General features: G+C 42.3%; 2 protein-coding genes across 4 annotated transcripts in view; both read left to right on the top strand.

Moving 5' to 3' along the window:
* LOC133385154 (interferon-induced GTP-binding protein Mx1-like) overlaps window positions 1-21596 on the top strand; it is a 45069-nt gene that overhangs the window by 15760 nt on the left and 7713 nt on the right. For all 3 annotated transcript variants that reach the window (XM_061627607.1, XM_061627608.1, XM_061627610.1), the window contains 6 exons: window positions 629-827; window positions 2517-2595; window positions 4255-4377; window positions 9820-9964; window positions 11421-11579; window positions 20101-20177. In XM_061627607.1, coding sequence (XP_061483591.1) covers window positions 629-827; window positions 2517-2595; window positions 4255-4377; window positions 9820-9964; window positions 11421-11579; window positions 20101-20177 — 782 coding nt within the window. The remainder of the gene's footprint in view (window positions 1-628; window positions 828-2516; window positions 2596-4254; window positions 4378-9819; window positions 9965-11420; window positions 11580-20100; window positions 20178-21596) is intronic.
* On the top strand, window positions 11794-13637 carry LOC133385155 (uncharacterized). The gene is made up of 2 exons (XM_061627611.1): window positions 11794-12312; window positions 12760-13637. The coding sequence occupies exon 2, from the start codon at window positions 12761-12763 to the stop codon at window positions 13445-13447; it is 687 nt and encodes a 228-aa protein (XP_061483595.1). The 5' UTR covers window positions 11794-12312; window position 12760; the 3' UTR covers window positions 13448-13637.

The following is a 21596-nucleotide window of genomic DNA, read 5'->3' as shown; positions in this document are numbered from 1 at the left end:
GACTGTATACCATTGTACTGTAAGTGAACTATACAGTGAATTCTTAATGAGTCCCTGGTTTTCAACTCCTGCAAAGCAGAAGACATGCCTAAGCATCTTTGCAGATTTTCACATTTGGGGAAGAGGGTTTTTTAACATTTACCCACACTTACTGTGTAGTAGTATTTGCAGAAAATAACTTGTAGGCATTACTTGATCTCAGGCAAACCCAGCGTAGGAAAGATTCATCATGGATGCTAGAGAAAAAGGAAGGGCAAACTGTGGAGAATCCAAGAACTAGAAAAAATGACACAAAAGGGAAGGCAAAACAGTAGGTCTTTAGCACTCCTGTTGCCTGATGTCCAAACAGCTCACTTATCAGTCACAACTCTGATTTCATTCATTGGCCAATAACACTGATAGGCCTGGAGCAGCCAGGCTGGCTCATTTCACATAAATCGCTTTGGAAGTGTACCTGCACATTTTGCTCTATAACTTGCTTTCAAGATAGATTAGAGACTTCCCATATATCACATGGTTCAGTAATGACCTGGGTCAGTGACCTGTCAGGAATGACCTGGGTCAGAATATGTCCTGCCTTTTCTCGATAAAGTAATCTTTTCCTTCCTATGCATCCATTATTTCACAGCCATCCTGACCAAGCCTGACTTGGTTGACAAGGGAACGGAAACAGAGGTAGTGGACATAGTCCGAAATCAAAGCGTTCCCCTGAGAAAAGGATATATGATAGTTAAATGTCGTGGACAGAGCGATATCAACGACAAAGTGAGTTTGGCAGATGCAATCCAGAAAGAGAGAGAAGTTTTTGAAGAGCATGATTTTTTCAGGTAAACTTTTTAAGAAAATAGGAAAATGTTCATTTTGTTTTTTCTTTGTTGAAATGTAAGGCCATATTAAGTGAATGTATGCAACAAATGTATTGGTTTCAAGCATATCAGGCTGCAGTGCATAGCAATAATGTGGAACAAATGAGCAATTAGATCTTGAACATTTTGATGTAGATGAAGTGCGGCTAGAGAAGAAGGGAGGAAGCACTGTATGTTTACCAGCTGGCAAAGGAAAAATTTGTTTTGCTTTCACTATGAAAAAGACAATTTCAGGGGAGCATTTCCCCCACCCCCCAAAAAAACCACCAAAACCTGTCTTCCACTTTTTCATGTATTTTTATAAATCTGTTGACAGGCATGTCTCTGCCAACCTGCTGCTGTTTTGGAAAGGGGAGAAATTTTCCTACATGTACAAAGTGGGAACACTCATCCTAATCCAACTCTTAGCTGCATGGAGTTCCATGCTAGTTTGAGGCAGAATATGCAGGGGTGTATGTGTACATTTGTATGCACTTCCCCATACACATTCTTCCTCAATTACTCAGGCAGTGAATATGCATTCCTTTTTCCTTGGACGCTCTTTCACATTTCACAAGAGTGTGGTGGGAAATGATTGCACAATGCACCCCACTTTCTAAAAGCTGGTGAAGTGTGATGGTGGGTTAGAAGTAGGATAGAGAATTCCAAACCTTCCAGTCTCCGTAATCGGAGAAACCACCAAGATATGGCTTAACCTCACTTGCAGTGTCTGGAGTGATGGGCAGGTTTTGTACTCACTCGGCTGTGTCCCCTATTGCAATCTGCTTCCTTTTTTCCCATACAGTTCTTTGGAAGCCAGCTGTTCTGCTGAACCATGGTTTGGCTTAGAGCAGGTGTGAGGAACCTTTGGTCATCCAGATGTTGCCAAACTACAACTCCCATCAGCCCCAGTAAACATAGCCAATGGCCAGGATGATGTGAATTGTAGTTTGGCAAGGGTCCCCACACCTGGCTTAGAATGTTGTCTGAATCTGAGTTCATGGTTTAGGTCTCTTCAGACTAACCATGAGCTGTAATAACCCAAGGCCTGTCCAAATAGTTTACACCTCATGGTTTGTCCAGGAGAGCTAAACTACAAGCCCAGATTCGGATGACATGCTTAAGACATACCATGGCCTAGTTCAGCCATGGCACAGCAGCAGAGCAACTGGAGACGAGCAAAGCAACTGTGATCTCTGGGAGCCCACACCCTCGCACGTTCTCACAAAGCCATGGCTTTACTTGGAGTGACAGGCAAACTAGACCATCATCTTCACACTGATCCTGAGCCCAGAGCGAAGGCATGCCAACCGTTCTTGTTTCTGCTGTCTGTATGAGGACAGCACATTCAAAGCTGGCTTAAACACATATGCCTCAATCATGCCACTGATTCCATGGAAAATATTGTGGAGTTGACCACAAAACTGAGGCCTACATGCATTGGATGTTACACACATAGGCCCAATGTGGACATGTTTGGACAGGGGAGGATTAACCACACCCTTGTTCCACTTCACATGCTGGGCCAGATTGTCCCAAAGATATTGTTTAAACTAACTCAAATCGAAGGAATATGGGGAACTGCCTGCTTGCCTGCCTGTTGTCTATCTAGATGCAAATTATACTTAAGTCATACGTTTATATTTGATTATTCACTCTCTTCCCTGTTAGATCTCTTTTGGAGGAACGTAGAGCTACCATTCCACTTTTGGCAGAAAGGCTTACGCAGGAACTGATAGAGCATATTAGGGTAAGGGAATACTGATTCATTTAAAACTAATTTTGTTAATGATTTGAAATCATTCTAAGTGACTTGTCTTCTCTGGGACCAACACAGCAATAACAACTGTTTTGTACAAAACATGAATACTGTAACAATTGAGGATCTTCTGTTTCGGTTGGTTGTTTTTATTTTCAAAGGCAGCTGGGGTGGGGGGTGGGAGGGAGAAGTGATTTGGATTAGGGTTGTGACAAGGGAAGGGGTTAAACCTTCGCATGTGAACATACACACACACACAATTCCTCAATACAGTTGCTTTTCTTGTCGCTGCTATTAGGTGCAAAGGGGTGAATAAGCACTCATATTATGCCTGGAATCAGCACAGGAGAAAAGAGATAAACTCACTGCACTGTGGCAGAAATCCATCCAAATCAGTCCCTCACCCTAGGCTACTTTTTCTTTTCCTAAAAAGACATGGGGGGATCTGTTCATGAAGTTCCTTGGCCATATGTCATTTGGCCATGGGCTGAAGCTGCCCAACTTTGTGTTTTTACTACAGGGACTAATGATAGGTTGAGGAGGAGTTTTATCTTTTCCCAGTTGTTGTTCTGTTTAAAATGCCCATACCAAGCTGCTTTTCTCATATATTTTTCCCTGGGGAGGGGAACAGCTCAAAGAGACATACTGCATTTAGTACAGAATGCGGCAGCACAGTTGCTGACAGAAGAGAGACTCTGTCAGTAGATAACACCCCCGATGAAAGATCTCCACTGGCTGCCAGTTTGCTTTGATCTGAGGCACTGGCATTTTTACAAGTGCCATATAACATTTGTTCACACTTGGAAGGATTTGATCTATAGTAGTGGTAGTTCCTATACTCTGGAACTCCCTGCCCACTGACAATAGGCAGGGGACTTCACTTTACTCCTTTTGGTGCCAGCTAATAAATGTCTTGTTCAGGCAAGCCTACCCAGATCTATGGAACCACCAGTTGAGCAGTATTTTAATATGTTATTTTAGCTTATAATGTACTATATTTTTAACTGTTGATTTTATTCATATTTTGATTTTTTTTTTTAAAAACTCCTAACATTGACAATTTTCATGTATATTTTATATTCTTTAGAAACCAATTAGAGATTTTATTTGCAGTTACGTGGTATACAAGTTCTATTAAATGAATATGTTTTTAATGGAAAAAAGGCTGGAGGGGAAAGGGTCTTTCACCGTTTGTTCTTCATTCAAGATTTCTGCCTTAAAAAACAGCAGGGAACTGTTTTTTACAACTACATGCCATTGTTCATGTCACCTGTCATTTCAGTCCAAGAACCTTAACCCTAATTACATGTTGCATACAAATGCATGTATCAGTACTCTAATGACCTTTATTTATATAAAATGTGTGTTCAGAACATAGGGACAGCCTTTGTGAACAAATTTTCCTGGCATGCTTTGGCAACTACTGGCATTGTCATCGTTGTCGTCCCCCCCAGCAACTACTGACCTTAAAGGAAATTGTTGGTTTCTCTGTCTCACCAGTGTTAAGCCTTTGCAGTAACGTTGATCTCCGTGGATAGACTAGGAAATGAATCTGTGAATTCACTCTTGTAAGAGGTGTTGAAACATAGTGTTGCATGGGATTAAGGTTGAATACTTTCCTCACTGGTGCCTCTTTTCTCGTTCTCCCAGAAAACATTACCAACTTTAGAAAAACAAATAAAGGACAAACTTCGGGTAGCAAATCAGAAGCTGCAGGAATATGGCCAAGCTGTGCCCAAAAACTTAGAAGAGCAGTTGCTGTTCCTTGTACAAGTAGGTTGTGCAGTCATTATATGTGGGTTCGAGTTTTATTTCTAGAATGCCTGAAAATATGACGTGTTTCCTCAGGAAACTGAAATTGAATTATCTAGAAAGCAATATGTAATTTTGGTAGAAGAGGTTTAGGCCTTGAACACTGATAGGCATTCCCAATTTTTGCTGTGATTCCATATGTTTAAGAAGAATGTTGGAAATAAAAGATCAAATAAACACAAACTGTCTATTAGGAAAACGGGGTGGGGAACATGTAGCTCTCCAGATATTGTTGCATTCCTGGCAAATGGGCAAGAGTGATGGGAGTTGTAGTCCGGCAACATCCCTGCATTAGAAGGTTTGTGAGAGCTGTATCCTTCATCAACACTAAAAGCTGTGATCCAATACTAAGTTCCATGGACCTTTTTACATGCTTTATCTTATTTTAGTATATCTAATCCATCTTTTCATATTTGTTGCTAGCAGCCCTCATCCTTTCTCAACATGCTGCCCTCCCAGATGTTTACCCATCAGCTCCAACCAGCATGGCCAGTACCCAGGGATGGAGTTGTAGTCCAAAAACATCTGGAAGGCACCGTGTCACCTACACCTGCTCCAGATCCTCTCTTTTGTTGTGGGGGCTTTTTACCTTTGTGTGCAGAAAATACCATGGTTATATACTTCAAAGTCTTTCTTCCTACACTTCACGGTTTGCTGCTACTTAGAATGTCATGTGAAAGAAAGTTGTGCTTATTTGATTAGTTGTCTTGTGGGTATGTTTTGAGGAAGAGGAACTTCCTGTCCTCATAGGATAGGCAAATAGTTCTTTCTCTTCCTCTTGAGTCTAAGGCTGCGCACACACAACACTTTAGTCTTAGAATCAATGGAGACTGAGACTTTTTTTTTCTACGTTGTCCTCACACAATCTACATTTATTGCAGGGGTTTTTGTCCCTGAAAAGCACTGCTTGAGAAACTGGTTTCATTTTGAAAATAAAAGCTCATTGCAGATTGATTCTATATTACCCCACAATGTGTCCATTTCAAAGTAGATTAACACAGACGTAGGTGGTCCTGGCAAGGGTGTGTATGTATCCATTCCTGCCCACTGATGTTGTGGGTGGGTGTATATACCAAGATCACAATTGCCACTTCCTTCTTCATTAACCTGGGGCATATGTGGGAAGGGAAAGGCGTGGATAACCTAGTTTTCAAATGCATATCAAGTCTCCACACCCAGCCTTGTGGACAACAAGATCTAGAATCAATCTAGCTTAGGGATGGGCAAGAATTCAGCTGAATTCAGATTTAGCACCGGAATTGGTTTGCAGATTCTCCAACTTTGTGAAGTGATCCTGTCTGCTCTGAACTTCAGTGGCTTTGCCCTGACAATGGTTTCCCCCCCTTGAATATATTGTTCTTGTACTGTTTTTACTCACAGCACAGCATTATAGTGCTCGCTTTCTCTCTCTCTATCTCTGCCACACACACCCCACTTCAAGCTCCAAATGGGAGGAAAAAAGCCAAGTCTCAATCATGTTGACTCTAGGAGGAGATTGGGGGGACACTAAAAGCTGTTTTCCTCCTCAGCCAGTCTCTGCTTGTTAACATAAAAACTGACCAGCCTCAGTCACAGCGGAGAAGGAGGTGGCAGCATAACTGGTTTCCTTTCCTTTATCAATATTTTCTTTCAGTTTATCAATGTTTTCTTTCTTTCAAAATACTGGTATTTTCTTTCGTTTATCGATGTTTCCTTTCAAAATATCAATATTTTGAAAGAAAACATCAATATTAATATCAATATTTTTGGAAGAAAATGTCAATATTAATATCAATATTTTAGAAAAGGGGGAAAATAAGACCAGTAAAAGCAGCAGAAGGCAGACAAAGAATGAACTGGAATCAATACTGCCTGTTGATGGAATGCTTTCAAAGCAGCACCAGCTAACAAATCCCATCCCTAATCTAGATTGAAATAAACATGTGGAAGATGAGTGTAAATGATTCCAGATTAAGAAAACTACATTCTTGTACTACAAGTGAGTTAGTGTGTTCACAGCCTAAGAGCTGAAGGCTATGTACATTGCAAAACTGGTAGAAAGCCAGGCTTAATGCCATGTGATAATAACACTGTGACTGCTCTTTAGATATTAAGTCTCCTTAACATAAGAACATAAGAAGAGCCTGCTGGATCAGGCCAGTGGCCCATCTAGTCCAGCATCCTGTTCTCACAGTGGCCAACCAGGTGCCTGGGGGAAGCCCGCAAGCAGGACCCGAGTGCAAGAACACTCTCCCCTCCTGAGGCTTCCGGCAACTGGTTTTCAGAAGCATGCTGCCTCTGACTAGGGTGGCAGAGCACAGCCATCATGGCTAGTAGCCATTGATAGCCCTGTCCTCCATGAATTTGTCTAATCTTCTTTTAAAGCCGTCCAAGCTGGTGGCCATTACTGCATCCTGTGGGAGCAAATTCCATAGTTTAACTATGCGCTGAGTAAAGAAGTACTTCCTTTTGTCTGTCCTGAATCTTCCAACATTCAGCTTCTTTGAATGTCCACGAGTTCTAGTATTATGAGAGAGGGAGAAGAACTTTTCTCTATCCACTTTCTCAGTGCCATGCATAATTTTATACACTTCTATCATGTCTCCTCTGACCCGCCTTTTCTCTAAACTAAAAAGCCCCAAATGCTGCAACCTTTCCTCGTAAGGGAGTCGCTCCATCCCCTTGATCATTCTGGTTGCCCTCTTCTGAACCTTTTCCAACTCTATAATATCCTTTTTGAGATGAGGCGACCAGAACTGTACACAGTATTCCAAATGCGGCCGCACCATAGATTTATACAATGGCATTATTGGCTGTTTTATTTTCAATACCTTTCCTAATTATTGCTAGCATGGAATTTGCCTTTTTCACAGCTGCCGCACACTGGGTCGACATTTTCATTGTGCTGTCCACTACAACCCCGAGGTCTCTCTCCTGGTCGGTCACCGCCAGTTCAGACCCCATGAGCGTATATGTGAAATTAAGATTTTTTGCTCCAATATGCATAATTTTACACTTCTTTATATTGAATTGCATTTGCCATTTTTCTGCCCATTCAGTCAGTTTGGAGAGGTCTTTTTGGAGCTCTTCGCAATCCCTTTTTGTTGTAACAACCCTGAACAATTTAGTGTCATCAGCAAACTTGGCTACTTCACTGCTCACTCCTAATTCTAGGTCATTAATGAACAAGTTGAAAAGTACAGGTCCCAATACCGATCCTTGAGGGACTCCGCTTTCTACAGCCCTCCACTGGGAGAACTGTCCGTTTATTCCTACTCTCTGCTTTCTGCTTCTTAACCAATTTCTTATCCACAAGAGGACCTCTCCTCTTATTCCATGACTGCTAAGCTTCCTCAGAAGCCTTTGGTGAGGTACCTTGTCAAACGCTTTTTGAAAGTCTAAGTACACTGTGTCCACTGGATCACCTCTATCTATATGCTTGTTGACACTCTCAAAGAATTCTAATAGGTTACTGAGACAGGACTTTCCCTTGCAGAAGCCATGCTGACTCTGCTTCAGCAAGGCTTGTTCTTCTATGTGCTTAGTTAATCTAGCTTTAATAATACTTTCTACCAGTTTTCCAGGGACAGAAGTTAAGCTAACTGGCCTGTAATTTCTGGGATCCCCTCTGGATCCCTTTTTGAAGATTGGCGTTACATTTGCCACTTTCCAGTCCTCAGGCACGGAGGAGGACCCAAGGGACAAGTTACATATTTTAGTTAGCAGATCAGCAATTTCACCTTTGAGTTCTTTGAGAACTCTCGGGTGGATGCCATCCGGGCCCGGTGATTTGTCAGTTTTTATATTGTCCATTAAGCTTAGAACTTCCTCTCTCGTTACCACTATTTGTCTCAGTTCCTCAGAATCCCTTCCTGCAAATGTTAGTTCAGGTTCAGGGATCTGCCCTATATCTTCCACTGTGAAGACAGATGCAAAGAATTCATTTAGCTTCTCTGCAATCTCCTTATCGTTCTTTAGTACACCTTTGACTCCCTTATCATCCAAGGGTCCAATTGTCTCCCTAGATGGTCTCCTGCTTTGAATGTATTTATAGAATTTTTTGTTGTTGGTTTTTATGTTCTTAGCGATGTGCTCCTCAAATTCTTTTTTAGCATCCCTTATTGTCTTCTTGCATTTCTTTTGCCAGAGTTTGTGTTCTTTTTTATTTTCTTCATTTGGACAAGACTTCCATTTTTTGAAGGAAGACTTTTTGCCTCTAAGAGCTTCCTTGACTTTGCTCGTTAACCATGCTGGCATCTTCTTGGCCCTGGCGGTACCTTTTCTGATCTGCGGTAGGCACTCCAGTTGAGCTTCTAATATAGTGTTTTTAAACAACTTCCAAGCATTTTCGAGTGATGTGACCCTCTGGACTTTGTTTTTCAGCTTTCTTTTTACCAATCCCCTCATTTTTGTGAAGTTTCCTCTTTTGAAGTCAAATGTGACCGTGTTGGATTTTCTTGGCAATTGGCCAGTTGCATGTATGTTTAATTTAATAGCACTGTGGTCACTGCTCCCAATCGGTTCAACAACACTTACATCTTGCACCAGGTCCCGGTCCCCACTGAGGATTAAGTCCAGGGTTGCCGTCCCTCTGGTCGGTTCCATGACCAACTGGTCTAGGGAATAGTCATTTAGAATATCTAGAAACTTTGCTTCTTTGTCATGACTGGAACACATATGCAGCCAGTCTATGTCCGGGTAGTTGAAGTCACCCATTACTACCACATTTCCTAGTTTGGATGCTTCCTCAATTTCATATCTCATCTCAAGGTCTCCCTGAGCATTTTCCTTCACCCTATATCATCCATTTGAAGGATGCACTTTACTTAATACAGTAGGGCCCCGCTTTACGGCGTTCCACTGATGCGATGCCTTTCATTTTCAATTTTAAAAGGTTTTTTTCCCTTTTGCGTTTTGCGCCGTTTTCGCGTCGTTTTCGCGCAACGCGGCCCATTAAAGTCAATGGGGTTCCGCTTTACGGCAGGGGTCCGGAACAGAACCCACCGTATAAGCGGGGCCCTACTGTATAGGGATTGGCTGCCACTTTAAGATTATTTAGTTTATTTTTATGTGGTCTGGCCACTATTATCTTTGTGGTGATTTAAGAATGATACTCTGCCATGTGAGTGGTGGTGCTTAGCCTGTACACTAACCACTTGACTTCTGAATAATTTTCTTCTGAATTGTACACTGTTTATATAAGCCATAAAGTTTAAACCTCAAGCCCAAAACCTAATGGAGAGACTGCTTGCAGTCTTGAGTCCTCTACTCTCCTTTCATTCCCACACCCCACTCTTTTTAGTGGCTTGAAATTGCTTCATTTCGTTTTCAAAGGATGCATATTGTAGCTGGATGGACACATTTGTGTGTGTGTGTGTGTGTGTGTATATATATATATATATATATATATACTTCTCTTTACAGAAAATCAAGCTTTTTAATCAAGACATCTTAAATAAAGTGCAAGGAGAAGAAGTTTTAATGCACAAGAAAGAAAAAAGATTGTTCACGAAAGTGCGATGTTTCTTTAATGAATGGCAATGTGAGGTTAACAACAATGCACTAAATGGTAAATCCAGTTTCAGTGTTCTTGCATTTTCCTCTATTGGTGGATAATACCTAGTTTTAACCCGAATCCTCATATTGGCTGTGTACATATCAGTGTTAATGCACACATGGGTTGCATACATCCAATTTTTCTTTGTCCACTTTTGTGCATGTTCATCCACACATGAGCGCCTTCAATTGAACTTTGTCTCAGTGTTTTCCATCCACATTAGTGGGCAGTGCTTGAAGCGATGCACTGCATGGTGTTATCTCCTCCCCTCAACCCTGCCTAAGTTCTGGAAACCTAAGGTCCATTTTGGGCATGTGTGCAGGTATTTGTTTATCTGTGTGCAGTCATTTATTATTTTTATTATTATTAGATATGTTTTCTGATATACTAGACTTGCACAAAACAGCATTTATTAATTTTTTTAAGTATCACACTGGCCCCATCAAGTAGTCCACTGAGGAGTGTCTCGCCAACAAAAGTAGGGGATGTGGTGATAGATGGTATCCAGCAAAACATCATCACACAAGTAAAAAAAACCCTGCCCACACAATGTGCTTCAGTATGTTCACAGTTGGGTAACATGCAATTTAATGTTGGATCTTTTTTCCATACCACATTATCTGTGGATCAGGAATATCCAAATTAAATGGGGGGAAAGTATGGGCTGCCACTTGGAGGGGGAAAACCTCATCTGAACAATGCAAAAAATATCCATGCATGGGATGCATTGACTCCATTTTAACTGCCTTGTGTACACAGCCTTAGTCTGGTTCAATTCCACTCTAAACATGCTCTTACATTTATCATACAAGTTGGCTGCAAGCAGGACTTACCCTACCATTGGGTCAAGTGAAGCAACCTCCTCAGGTGGTGGATGCTGGGATTATTAATTTTTTTTGCAAGGAGGGAATGGCAGCAGGCCCACCAGCTGTAGGAGGACAGAGCAGTGCCGCATGACCTGGCTGGCACTCCCTAAGGTAGCCTACTGCCCTCAGTTGTGGTGGACAACACTGTCCCATTATCAGTATTGAAGTAAGATTCATCTAGCAGTCTGGTCAGCTTCTGTGCATGCCTAGTGATCTACCAGCCATTTAAGCATGCACACACACTCAGCATGAAGAGGTTCTGGCCAACCTGAATTATTTCCAGGTTTATTTAGATTGTGTTGGGGTCACAGTTGTCTATGTCGCATTCTGTTTTGGAGGGTCCCCCAATCCTCAGGAGCACTTCTGGGGCGATGGGAGCTTAAGTGGGTTAGGAATGGGATTGGTGACCATCAAGTGCCTCAATGTGGAAGTTGAAGCATTTTTTGCGAAGGCAAAACTATGATTGGATACAACCCCCTAAGACAACTTACGATGATCTCTGAATGTTGTACAGTTTTCATGGAGCTATTATGGTGATTAACTTGACCTGGGGCCTTGGGACATGAGGGTGAAAAATTAATGCAGTTTTTTTAATGTTGCAGTAAGAGACATTATGAAGGAAGAAGTTCAGAGCTTTGAAAATAAATATCGTGGCAAAGAACTCCCAGGGTTTGTCAATTACAAGACATTTGAGGCCATTGTAAGACAGCAAATTATGATGCTGAAAATACCAGCAACTGATATGTTGAAGGAAGTAACAGGTACGTTTTACAGCAGTAACTTGTGTCCTGTTCCTAATATCTGTTTTATGTAAAGGGCTTCATGTGTGATTCTGAGAATATAATTTCATCTGGAATGTACCATTTCTGAATGTTGTATATTTAATACACAAATGGCAGTTTTAAAACAGAATAGTTTTAACATTTAAGACACATAATTATTGTAGATATTTTAACAAATGAAAGATAATGAAGAACAATTTAAGTACTACTTAACAGCTACAGCACTGGGAGATTGGAGAAGACTTGCCATGGGAGTGAACACTTGAGCATTTGGGTGATTTGCTTATTCCCCTGGGGTGCTGTCTCTTGAGACAGCTGAGGTCCCGACTTCCCAGGAGGATCCCTCCGCCTGTGCAGCCTCTGAGACGGGCTCCCGTCTTGGATGAAACTTTTTCAGTTTTAAATCCAGTCAGAAGGGGTTTTTTTGACTGGGGATAATTTCTTCCGGATAAGGAAGAAACGTGAGATTTCCCACACAGCTTTGTTGTGTTTGTTGGAGACTGGAATTCGTCAGAATTGTCTGTGAAAGAAGGTCTTCCAGCAGCTCGGACGGAGCTAGGATTTCTAGCTAGCTCAGCTGAATAAGTGAGCCGTTTTTTTTCTTCAAAGAAAAACGGTCTAACAGGCAAGCATTCTCCTGTCTACGCTCATTATTTTGTTATCTATACAGCTAAAGAGATTTGTCAAAGAACCAGCAATTAAGAAAACCTGGGTGAGTCAAAACTTTCTCTTTTACTCACGGAACTAAGGGGGAAGAAAATAAAAATAGCCTATCTTTTTTTATTGCAAAAAGATGACATGGAAATTAGCATTATAAAGATTACAACGGATGAGGGGTTTCTGATTGGAAGAGAAAAGAAAAATCTTTTTGATTTATAAGACTTTTGTGTAATATATGTCTGGGACTATTTTTTCTGGTCTACTTTCCCCCCCCCCTTTTTTTTTTTGACGAATCTGCTCATTCTTTCTGCTATTAGTTATTTGGACGCTGTGAACTAAAGCTGTTTTTGCACTTCTGGGCATATAAGAGATAAGGGCTGTCTAGAGTGTGACGTCAGTTGGTTTGAAAGATTAACTCCTTTGTAACTGGATAAAAAAATAAATTGCTCTTTGCTTGGGACATTGAAAATTGAAAGAGTTTTGTTCCTTTGGTTTTAAGAATGACAATTAAGAAGATCATGGATGTACAAGAAGGGACTTTATCTTTAGATATGTTTCAGAAAATAATGAATGGGATTAAGTCAATAAAACAAGAACTGAGAAATAATAGTCAAGCGTTGAGAATTGAATTTGACGAAATGAGACAGGAGCTGAAAGAAATTCAGGATTCTATGAGAAAGGAGAATAAAGATAGATCTGGAAAACCAAAAAAGGATGAAAGAAAAATTAAAGGCAAGGTTCAAACTGTGGAGATTGGATTAAATATGGACCTGGAAAAAGATTTGGATTTCCTGGCTGTGATGGATCCTGGAGACAAATATTACGGTTTGGAACTCAGCGCTGTCCCTGAAGGAATTGATGAAGAGATTGGAGATAAAGATATTATTGGTTCGAAAAAATTCCTGGACTGGAAGGATTTGATGGAACTTGAAATGGAGAAAGTTAACAGAATTAATCCCTGTTTTGTGTCAATGGAAAAATCTTCAAGAGATGTGCTAGTGTATTCTGTAAAAAAGAGGAACAGAGATGCGGCTTTGCAACAATACTTCAGTGATACGTTCGGAATTGATGGCAAGGAAATATCTGTGATAAAGGAAATTCCTATCAGACTCTTATTATATGACTATGACAGCAAGATTATTGGGTGCGTAAAGATGGAAGATGGAAGATGGAACCAACAAGGATAATGGAAGAAGAGCGATTTGAAATTACTGGACTTAGTAGACTTGATGAGTTGGATTAATTGACATGTTTATCTAGAAAAAAAATTGATGGACATATATCTCAAGGATTGGAAACTTCTCTTTGACTTTTTGTGGAAGAATAAAATGATATGATGTTAATGAGATTTGATACCAATTAAGATAACCGCTGGAGGAAGGTGATTTTATAATCTATTAAGAGACAGGCTTGTTATATATTATAGACTTATAGCTGAACTACAAAAAATCGGAAGTCAATATTTTAATATTTTTTCTTTTTTTATTGTATTAGTTATTGATTTGTGTTTTTTCTTTTTGTATTGTTTTGGTTTTGAAAATTTGAATAAAAATTAATTGAAAAAAAAAAGAGACAGCTGAGGTCCCTGGTAAGTGCTGCTGGGACTGGGACTCCCTGCCTGAACCAGAGTCCAGAGAGAGGCTGCATTCAGTCTTGAAGCCTCTAGCATCACCTCCTGGCTGGGTCAGGAGGTCTAAAAGTCCAGCAGTCCTTGGGTGGTGGGTCTTTCACTGGCGGGGTTGCCACTGAAGCGATAACACCAAAGGGAATCATTCCATGAGGATGTCCTTTGGGAGTTCCAAGAGGAAGGGCACTACCCACTTCTATTTTTTTCTTTATCCCAATCTAGAGGATGTTGGATAATGGGGAGGGTCTAGAATGATAGCATTGGGTGATTTCAATATCCATGCTGAAGCTGCCTCTAGTGTTCCTGCTTGGGACTTCATGGCCTCCATTTTTATTTATTTATTTATTAAATTTATTTGTTGCCCATCTGGCTGGCTGCCCACTCTGGGCGACATGCAAAATAAAAACATACAAATACATTAAAACATTTAAAATCTCAACAATAATAATAAAGCCTAACCCACCCCAAAAGCCTGCCTGAAGAACCAGGTCTTCAAGGCCCGGCGGAAGCTCATCATAGAGGGGGCATGGCGGAGATCATTTGGGAGGGAATTCCACAAAGTGGGGGCCACAATTGAAAAAGCCCTCTCCCTAGTTCTCACCAGTCTAGCTGTTTTAACTGGTGGGATAGAGAGAAGGCCTTTTGAGGCTGATCTTGTTGAGCGGCATCTTTGATGATGTTGGAGGCTCTCCTTCAGATAGACTGGGCCGAAACCGTATAGGGTTTTAAAGGTCAGAACCAACACCATGAATTGGGCCTGGAAAACAACCAGTAACCAGTGCAACTCCTTCAGCACTGGAGTGATGTGATCTTGCCGGTGGCTGCCTTTAATCAGACGAGCCGCCACATTCTGTACCAGTTGCAGCTTCCAGACCGTTTTCAAGGGTAACCCCACGTAGAGCACATTACAGTAGTCCAGGCGAGAGGAGACCAGGGCATGTACCACAGATGGGAGCAGATGGTTGGGAAGGTAGGGGCGCAGCCTCCGTATCAGATGGAGTCGATACAGCGCTGCCCGGCTCACAGCCGAGACCTGAACCTCCATGGATGAGAAGAATGACCCCCAGGCTGCAGACCTGGTCTTTCAGGGGCAATTGTACCCCATTGAGCACCAGGTCAACATCCCCCAACCTTCCGTTGTCTCCCACAAACAGTACCTTGGTTTTGTCAGGGTTCAGCTTCAGCTTATTCCTTCCCATCCAGCCACTCACCAACTCCAGGCATTTGGATAGGGTTTCTACAGCTAAACTCGGTGAAGATTTGAATGAGAGATAGAACTGCATGTCATCAGCATACTGGTGACACTGCAGCCCAATTCTTCTGATGATAGCCCCCAGCGGCTTTATATAGATGTTGAACAGCATTGGGGCGAGGATGGAGCCCTGTGGCACCCCACAGGTGAGAGGCGAAGGATCCAAAACCTCATCCCCCAATGCCACTCTCTGGTACTTACCAGAGAGGAAGGAACGGAACCACTGCAATACAGTGCCCCTTATGCCTAACCTCTTCAGACGGTCCAGAAGGATACCATGGTCAACGGTATCAAAAGCCGCTGAGAGATCCAGGAGGACAAGGATGGTGCACCCACCTCTATCCAATGCCCTCCTCATATCATCCACCAAGGCGACCAAGGCCGCTTCAGTCCCATGTCCAGGCCTGAAGCCTGATTGAAATGGATCCAGATAATCCGCTTCCTCCAAATGCACTTGCAACTACTTTGCTGCCACCCACTCAACCGCCTTGCCCAGGAATGGCAGATATGAGAATGGACGAAAGTTGTTCGGATCTTGGGGATCCAAGGAGGGCTTCTTTAGAATTGGTTTTATTACTGCCTCCTTGAGAGCTGATGGCATTACTCCCTCTTCCAGGGATGTATTTACCACCATCTTGATCCCCTCGCCCAGTCTGTCCTTGCAGCTCATAATGAGCCACGACGGGCAAGGGTCGAGTAAGCAAGTGGTTGGCTTTAAGGTTGAAAGCACCTGTCCACTTCATCAGAAGGAAGAAGGTGGAACCGATCCCACACCACCGGAGCACCACGGGCCGCCTCTGGCTCGCTCACTGTGTACACAGCGCACAGAATAGCACTCTTAATACGATCTATTTTCTCCGTAAAGTGCTTTGTAAACTCATCACATGACAACCATGAGGCTGTCTCAAGTTATCTCTGGCCTGATGTATAGGGCAGGGCACACCCTTGATTTGTTTTTTGCTCCAGATGCAGGAAGGGCTGTCCTGGAGATTGGGGGGTTGGATGCCACCCCATTGTCATGGTCAGACCATTTCCTGGTGAAGTTTGGACTTATGGCTCCAATCCTCCCTTCTGCAGTGGTGATTGACAGCTTCACATGGTCCACCCCTGGAGACTAATGGAATCCATTGGATTCCTGAATGCTCTGGGGGAGTTTCCTCTGGATAGAACAGGTGACCCTTTGAAGCTCTTATCACACTGTGGAACAATGAGACATGTCAGACTCTAGACACGGTTGCCCATGAGCACTCTCTCTGGCATTATGGAGCCTGGTTTTCACCTTGGTTCAACAGTGAACTAAGGACAATGAAACAGGCCGGATGACAGCTAGAGTCAAGTGGCAAAAGATGTGCTGTGAGACTGACCATTCATAAGTAACACAACATAACCATGCCTACTGTGTGGTGGTGAGTGTGGCAAAGAAGGCCCTCTTCTCTGCCTCTGTTGCATCCTCAAGTAGCCATCCAGTGGAGGTTTGTTGTATTGTCCGGGATCTGTTGATATCTACTCCAAGAAATGGAGTTTTAGACCCTTAAGAAACCCACTGTGAATTGTTTACAAGGCACTTTGAAGGTAAAGTTGCTTGCTTCTGTAGCAATCGTGTTGCTGCATACACATTCACTGTTGTCCCCAGTGAGGTATCCAGTGCAATGACTGCTGCAACTTCTTGGGATCAGTTTCAGTTGATGTGGCCTGATGACTTGGACAAGGTTCTTGCAGTGATACAGCCAACAACATGTCTTCTTGACCCTTGCCCTTCATAGCTTAAAGCTTGCTGAAGAACTATGACCAAGTGGATCCAAGGCATGGTCAGTGCCTCTATGGAAGGGAGAGGACCTAGCCACCCTGAAAGAGGCAGTGATCCAACCGCTCCTAAATAAGCCCATTGGTTTGTGACAACTTCTGCAAATACAGCCTTTTTAGGGAAGGTGATCAAGAGGGTTGTGGCGCAGGAATTGCAAGTTCTCCTGGATGAAACAGATTATCTTGACCCATTCCAATCTGAGTTCAGGCCAGGTTATGGCTAAGGTTCAGGCCAAGGAATTGGCCTTGGTTGCCCTGATGGATGTCCTTTATCAGGAGAAGGGACAGGAGGAGTGCAACCCTGTTATTCATATTTGAATTCTTAGCAGCTTTTGATACCATTGACCATGGTATCCTTCTGAATCAACTTGGTGAAACAAGTATTGGAGGCACTGTTTTACAGTGGTTCTGATTGCTTTCTCCAGGGTTGGTTTGAGATAAAGTATTGGGTTATTGTCTTTCAGCCCCCTGGCAGTAGTGTGGTGCTGCAGGGTACCATCTTGTCCCCAATGCTGTTTAACGTCTATATGAAGCCCTTGGGAGCTGTCATCAGGAGATTTGGGGCAAGGTGTCAGCAGTATGCTGGTGATACCCAACTCTATTTCTCAGAAACATCTGAATCGGAGAGGTCATGCAAGCCCTGGACTGGTGCCTGGACTCAGTGGTGGGCTGGTGAGGACCAACAAACCAAGCCTGAATCCTAGCAGAACCAAGGTGCTGTGAATAGGTGGTTCCTGTCATGCCCCTGAGCCCCTCAAGGCACCAGAAGTCATGCTTCAGACCCAATTCCCACCCTTAGGGCAATTGATCTGGAAACCAGCTGTCAACTTTCACCCTTGCCAAGGCTGTGTAAACCAACACCAACCCTGCAAGGTAGAAAGTAGGCTGCCACCACCCCTGTTACTGGTTCCACTCAGAGCTAGGGGAACTCTGAGCCCAGACAATAGGTAAACCAAGGTCCTATAAGACAAGAGCCAAGTTACACTCCTTGTCAGGAAACCTCTGGTTAAACCCCACAGATTAGATTAAGCTTTTACTCCTTTTCCCTCTTGGGTAGTTGCGTAGCAGAGTTGGTCAAGGTGCTGAATTCAGAACCACCCTTTCTCTCAATGAACACACCAGGTTAAATAGAAGTAGCTTTATTCAAAAATATATAAGTGCACATAAAATATAGCAGCAAATAATCCTTTAAGACCATACACCCCAAACAGAGGTTTAGGTACACACAAGAGAGTTCATACACACAACTAGAAAATAACAACCTTGCTAACCTAATACTTACACATGAGGTAGATGGTTGAAGTGGCGTCTCTCCTAAGAGAGATTGGCATCATTCACAAAGCAATGGAACCCTGCATAGGTTACCTCCCATAGGCAACACTCAGAAGGAACCTTTCAGAACCTTCCTGAGGGAACAAAGGCTATGGGTCTCAAGCCCTATACTTAAGGAAAAGAATCCCAACGGTCCAAGATTAATTAACCAATCAGGAGTTTTCTGATGTAATCCCTTTCTAGATGTTTCTCCACTTTGCGCGCCTTCCAGGCCCCCCTCCCAAACGGTGTTTCAAACTTCACAGGCCAAAATGGCCTTGAGTGCCAGGCACTTGCTAATCAGCACAGATAGCCAGGTGCTTCTTGTTTAGGCTTCCCTTAACCGTCTTCAGCTGGAAACCGAAATGTAACATTTTACTCTTTCAGAGGCCTGTCTTTTTTAACCGTTGAAACTCCCAGAGTCCTTTGCTTGAGCCAAGATATTACATATAATATTTTTAATAACTCATGAACATATGCAGGTTCATGACAGTTCCCTAATTCAGATAACTGGTCAATTGTCAGCTTTTGATGGGGTCATATTTCCTCTGAAAGAACAAGTTCATAATCTGCTCTTTGATCCATCTTTGTTGCTAGAGGTCCAAGTAACCTCAATGGCTAGGACTGCCTTTTACCAGCTTTAGCTAATCATTGCCATCTGTGTGCTGGTAACCTTCAGGCTGCATTATTGTAATTTGCTGTATGTGGGGCTGCCCTTGAGATTGGTCTGGAAGCTGCAGCTGGTGCAAAATGTGACAGCGTGACTGTTCACTGGGGCAGGATATCACCAACATGTTATACCACTGCTGAAAGAATTGCACTGACTGCCAATTAGCTACCGGTCTAAGTTCAGGATGCTGGTTTTGGTATATAAAGTCATATATAGCTTGAGACCAGGATACCTGAAAGATCATCTCAGTTTGTATATACCCAATTGATCACTGCGCTCTGCAGGTGAAGACGTTCTGCAGATACCATCTTATCAGGAGGTCCATTACACACAACGTAGGAAGCAGTGTTGTGGCACCTACCCTTTGGAATTCTCTCCCCTTAAATATTAGACAGGCACCATCTCTGTTATCTTATCAGCGCCTACTAAAGATCTTCCTCTTTCAACAAGCCTTTTAAGTAGAGACCTTTATCCCAGTCTGCATCTATTTTGGAATTGTTTTTAAAGGTTGTTTTTTTATTATTTTTATTTTAATATTTTATCACCTGTTGTTTGCTGCCTTGGGCTCCCTTTTGGGAGAAAGGGCAGGATATAAATAATAATAATAACTACTACTGCTGCTGCTGCTTGTGGATAAACAAATTGTTAGTTTGTTTACTATTAAAAGTTCCAACTTTCATAGTGCAATCCTATACATGTCTACTCAGCCATAAGTTCCATTGAGCTTAGTGGGGCATATCCCCAGGTAAGTAGATATAGGATTGCAGCCTAAATGTTTTGTTGGCTTTGTGAAAGTCAGATTCTGGTCATAATCCTAACACAGTGCTTCCTAGGTCCCATTGATTTTGTACATTTGATTTTCCCGGTTTTTCTGTCTCTCTCAACATAGAGACATGCTAATCTACATGCCCTCTAATTTGCCTTAGTAGAAGAAGGTGGTGTTAGGGGTGTCCAGGTCACTCCTTCCCCATGTTGTGCAATATAACTGTTTTGAATAGTTTTGGGGAGGAATGGAGGGGAGGGGATATAAAGATCCTAGCGCAGGGGCCCTGTTTCCCTAATGCTGAACCCTCCAGCTGATGGACAGTTTATTATTTACTTTGGTCCGTTGCTTAGGAATTATATCACTATTCTTCTCTTAGATTTCTGCCATTAATTGATTCCCTCTATTTTCTAGAACTTGTGCGGGAAATGTTTGTTCTAACCGCCTGCCAACACTTCGGTAGTTTCTACCATCTTCTCAGAGTTGCACAGGTAAGAGGAGATGTGATTGGACATCATAACCATGAGTAAGAACTTTTCCAGACAATAAAGGAACCTGTAATAAATCCATAAGATTCGGGAGGTCCTATGATTGTGCTTGCCATTATCTGGTGTTAGCAGTACTGGTCTAGGGTTGCCAACCAGCTTAGGGATGGGGAAAACAGAGCGGCGAGAATTTTTTCAGGATTTTGTTGCCAGGAAAGAAAGAGGGATAACTAGCTTTTCCCTCTCCAACTACTGTGTTTTACTTTCTTTTAAATCTGTTGTGGGTGCCTGCTATGGGAAAACTGGGCACAGGAAAATGATGGTTTGTGTGCAAGTGGGCTGCCTCTTTGCAAAATCATAAATGCCACCACCTTTCACTGAAATTGGTGCTATGGTAGATAAGAACCAGGAAAAAGGATCATGGAGATATAAGAGGGGTGGCTAACCTTTTCCAGCCTGACCAGGCAAAACACAAGTTGTGGATGGGGAAGAAGCAAAAGTAAATTGAGTGATGAAAGTTAAGCTTATCTCTGTAAGGGAGGCTAGTTTCTACAGATACCCACACACCCCTGTGGATCCTCCATCCAGACAAACAAAAGACACTCTAAGAGTTGAAGAATGCATTCCAACCAGGCAAAAACACTCAGGTATGAAGCAGGCCAGGGAGGGGTTGGCCTGGGGAGAGTTCCAAGGGTCAGATAGAGAGGTCTGAAGAGCTGCATGCACCCCACAGGCCTGAGATGCCCCACCCTTGAGAAACAGGGAGTGGGTAGCAACTACCCATGAACAAGAGAACACAGCAGTGGCACGTAGGGATGGAAAGATGAATCAGTCTGTTTCTGGTCTGTGTCAATTTCTCATGTGGTCATTCATAAGTCTGTTCCATTCCATTTTTTTATTAATCGGCAAAAAAAAATTAAGTCCACATATTTTGATATGTTTTTACAATTTGAATTCATTTAATATTTGCATGCCACTTTTCAAACAACCAAGCTGAGCTCAAGGTAGCCCACAACAATAACAAAACATTTAAAAAATAACATTTCTTTCAATATAATCATATCAAAAATGGGCCAGCAAATGTATATTTACCACACAACCGGCAATTTAGGCATGGCATATTCGGCAATACTCCTGATTATTGCTCTGTGTCTGAGTAATTTAATATTACGTGTACTTCTCTCATTGATTCTGGATGGCTTAAATTTACATTTTGTATAACTGATTACTTGGTAGGAGGCACATGCCTAAGATATTGATTTGTTTTTTCTTGTTATGGTTTATCTATTTTTAGTTTCTGTTTATGCTGGATGGAGGAATTAAGAAACAATAATTTAAAAAGTTGTTTTAAACACAACCAAAACATATCAATAGAGCAAAACCAAACCAATCCAATGAACAATTAATTCAGTTCAATACAAATGC

This window comes from Rhineura floridana, chromosome 5 (assembly GCF_030035675.1).
Source record: "Rhineura floridana isolate rRhiFlo1 chromosome 5, rRhiFlo1.hap2, whole genome shotgun sequence".
NCBI lineage: Eukaryota > Metazoa > Chordata > Lepidosauria > Squamata > Rhineuridae > Rhineura > Rhineura floridana.
This window is presented reverse-complemented; position numbering and strand designations above follow the sequence as displayed.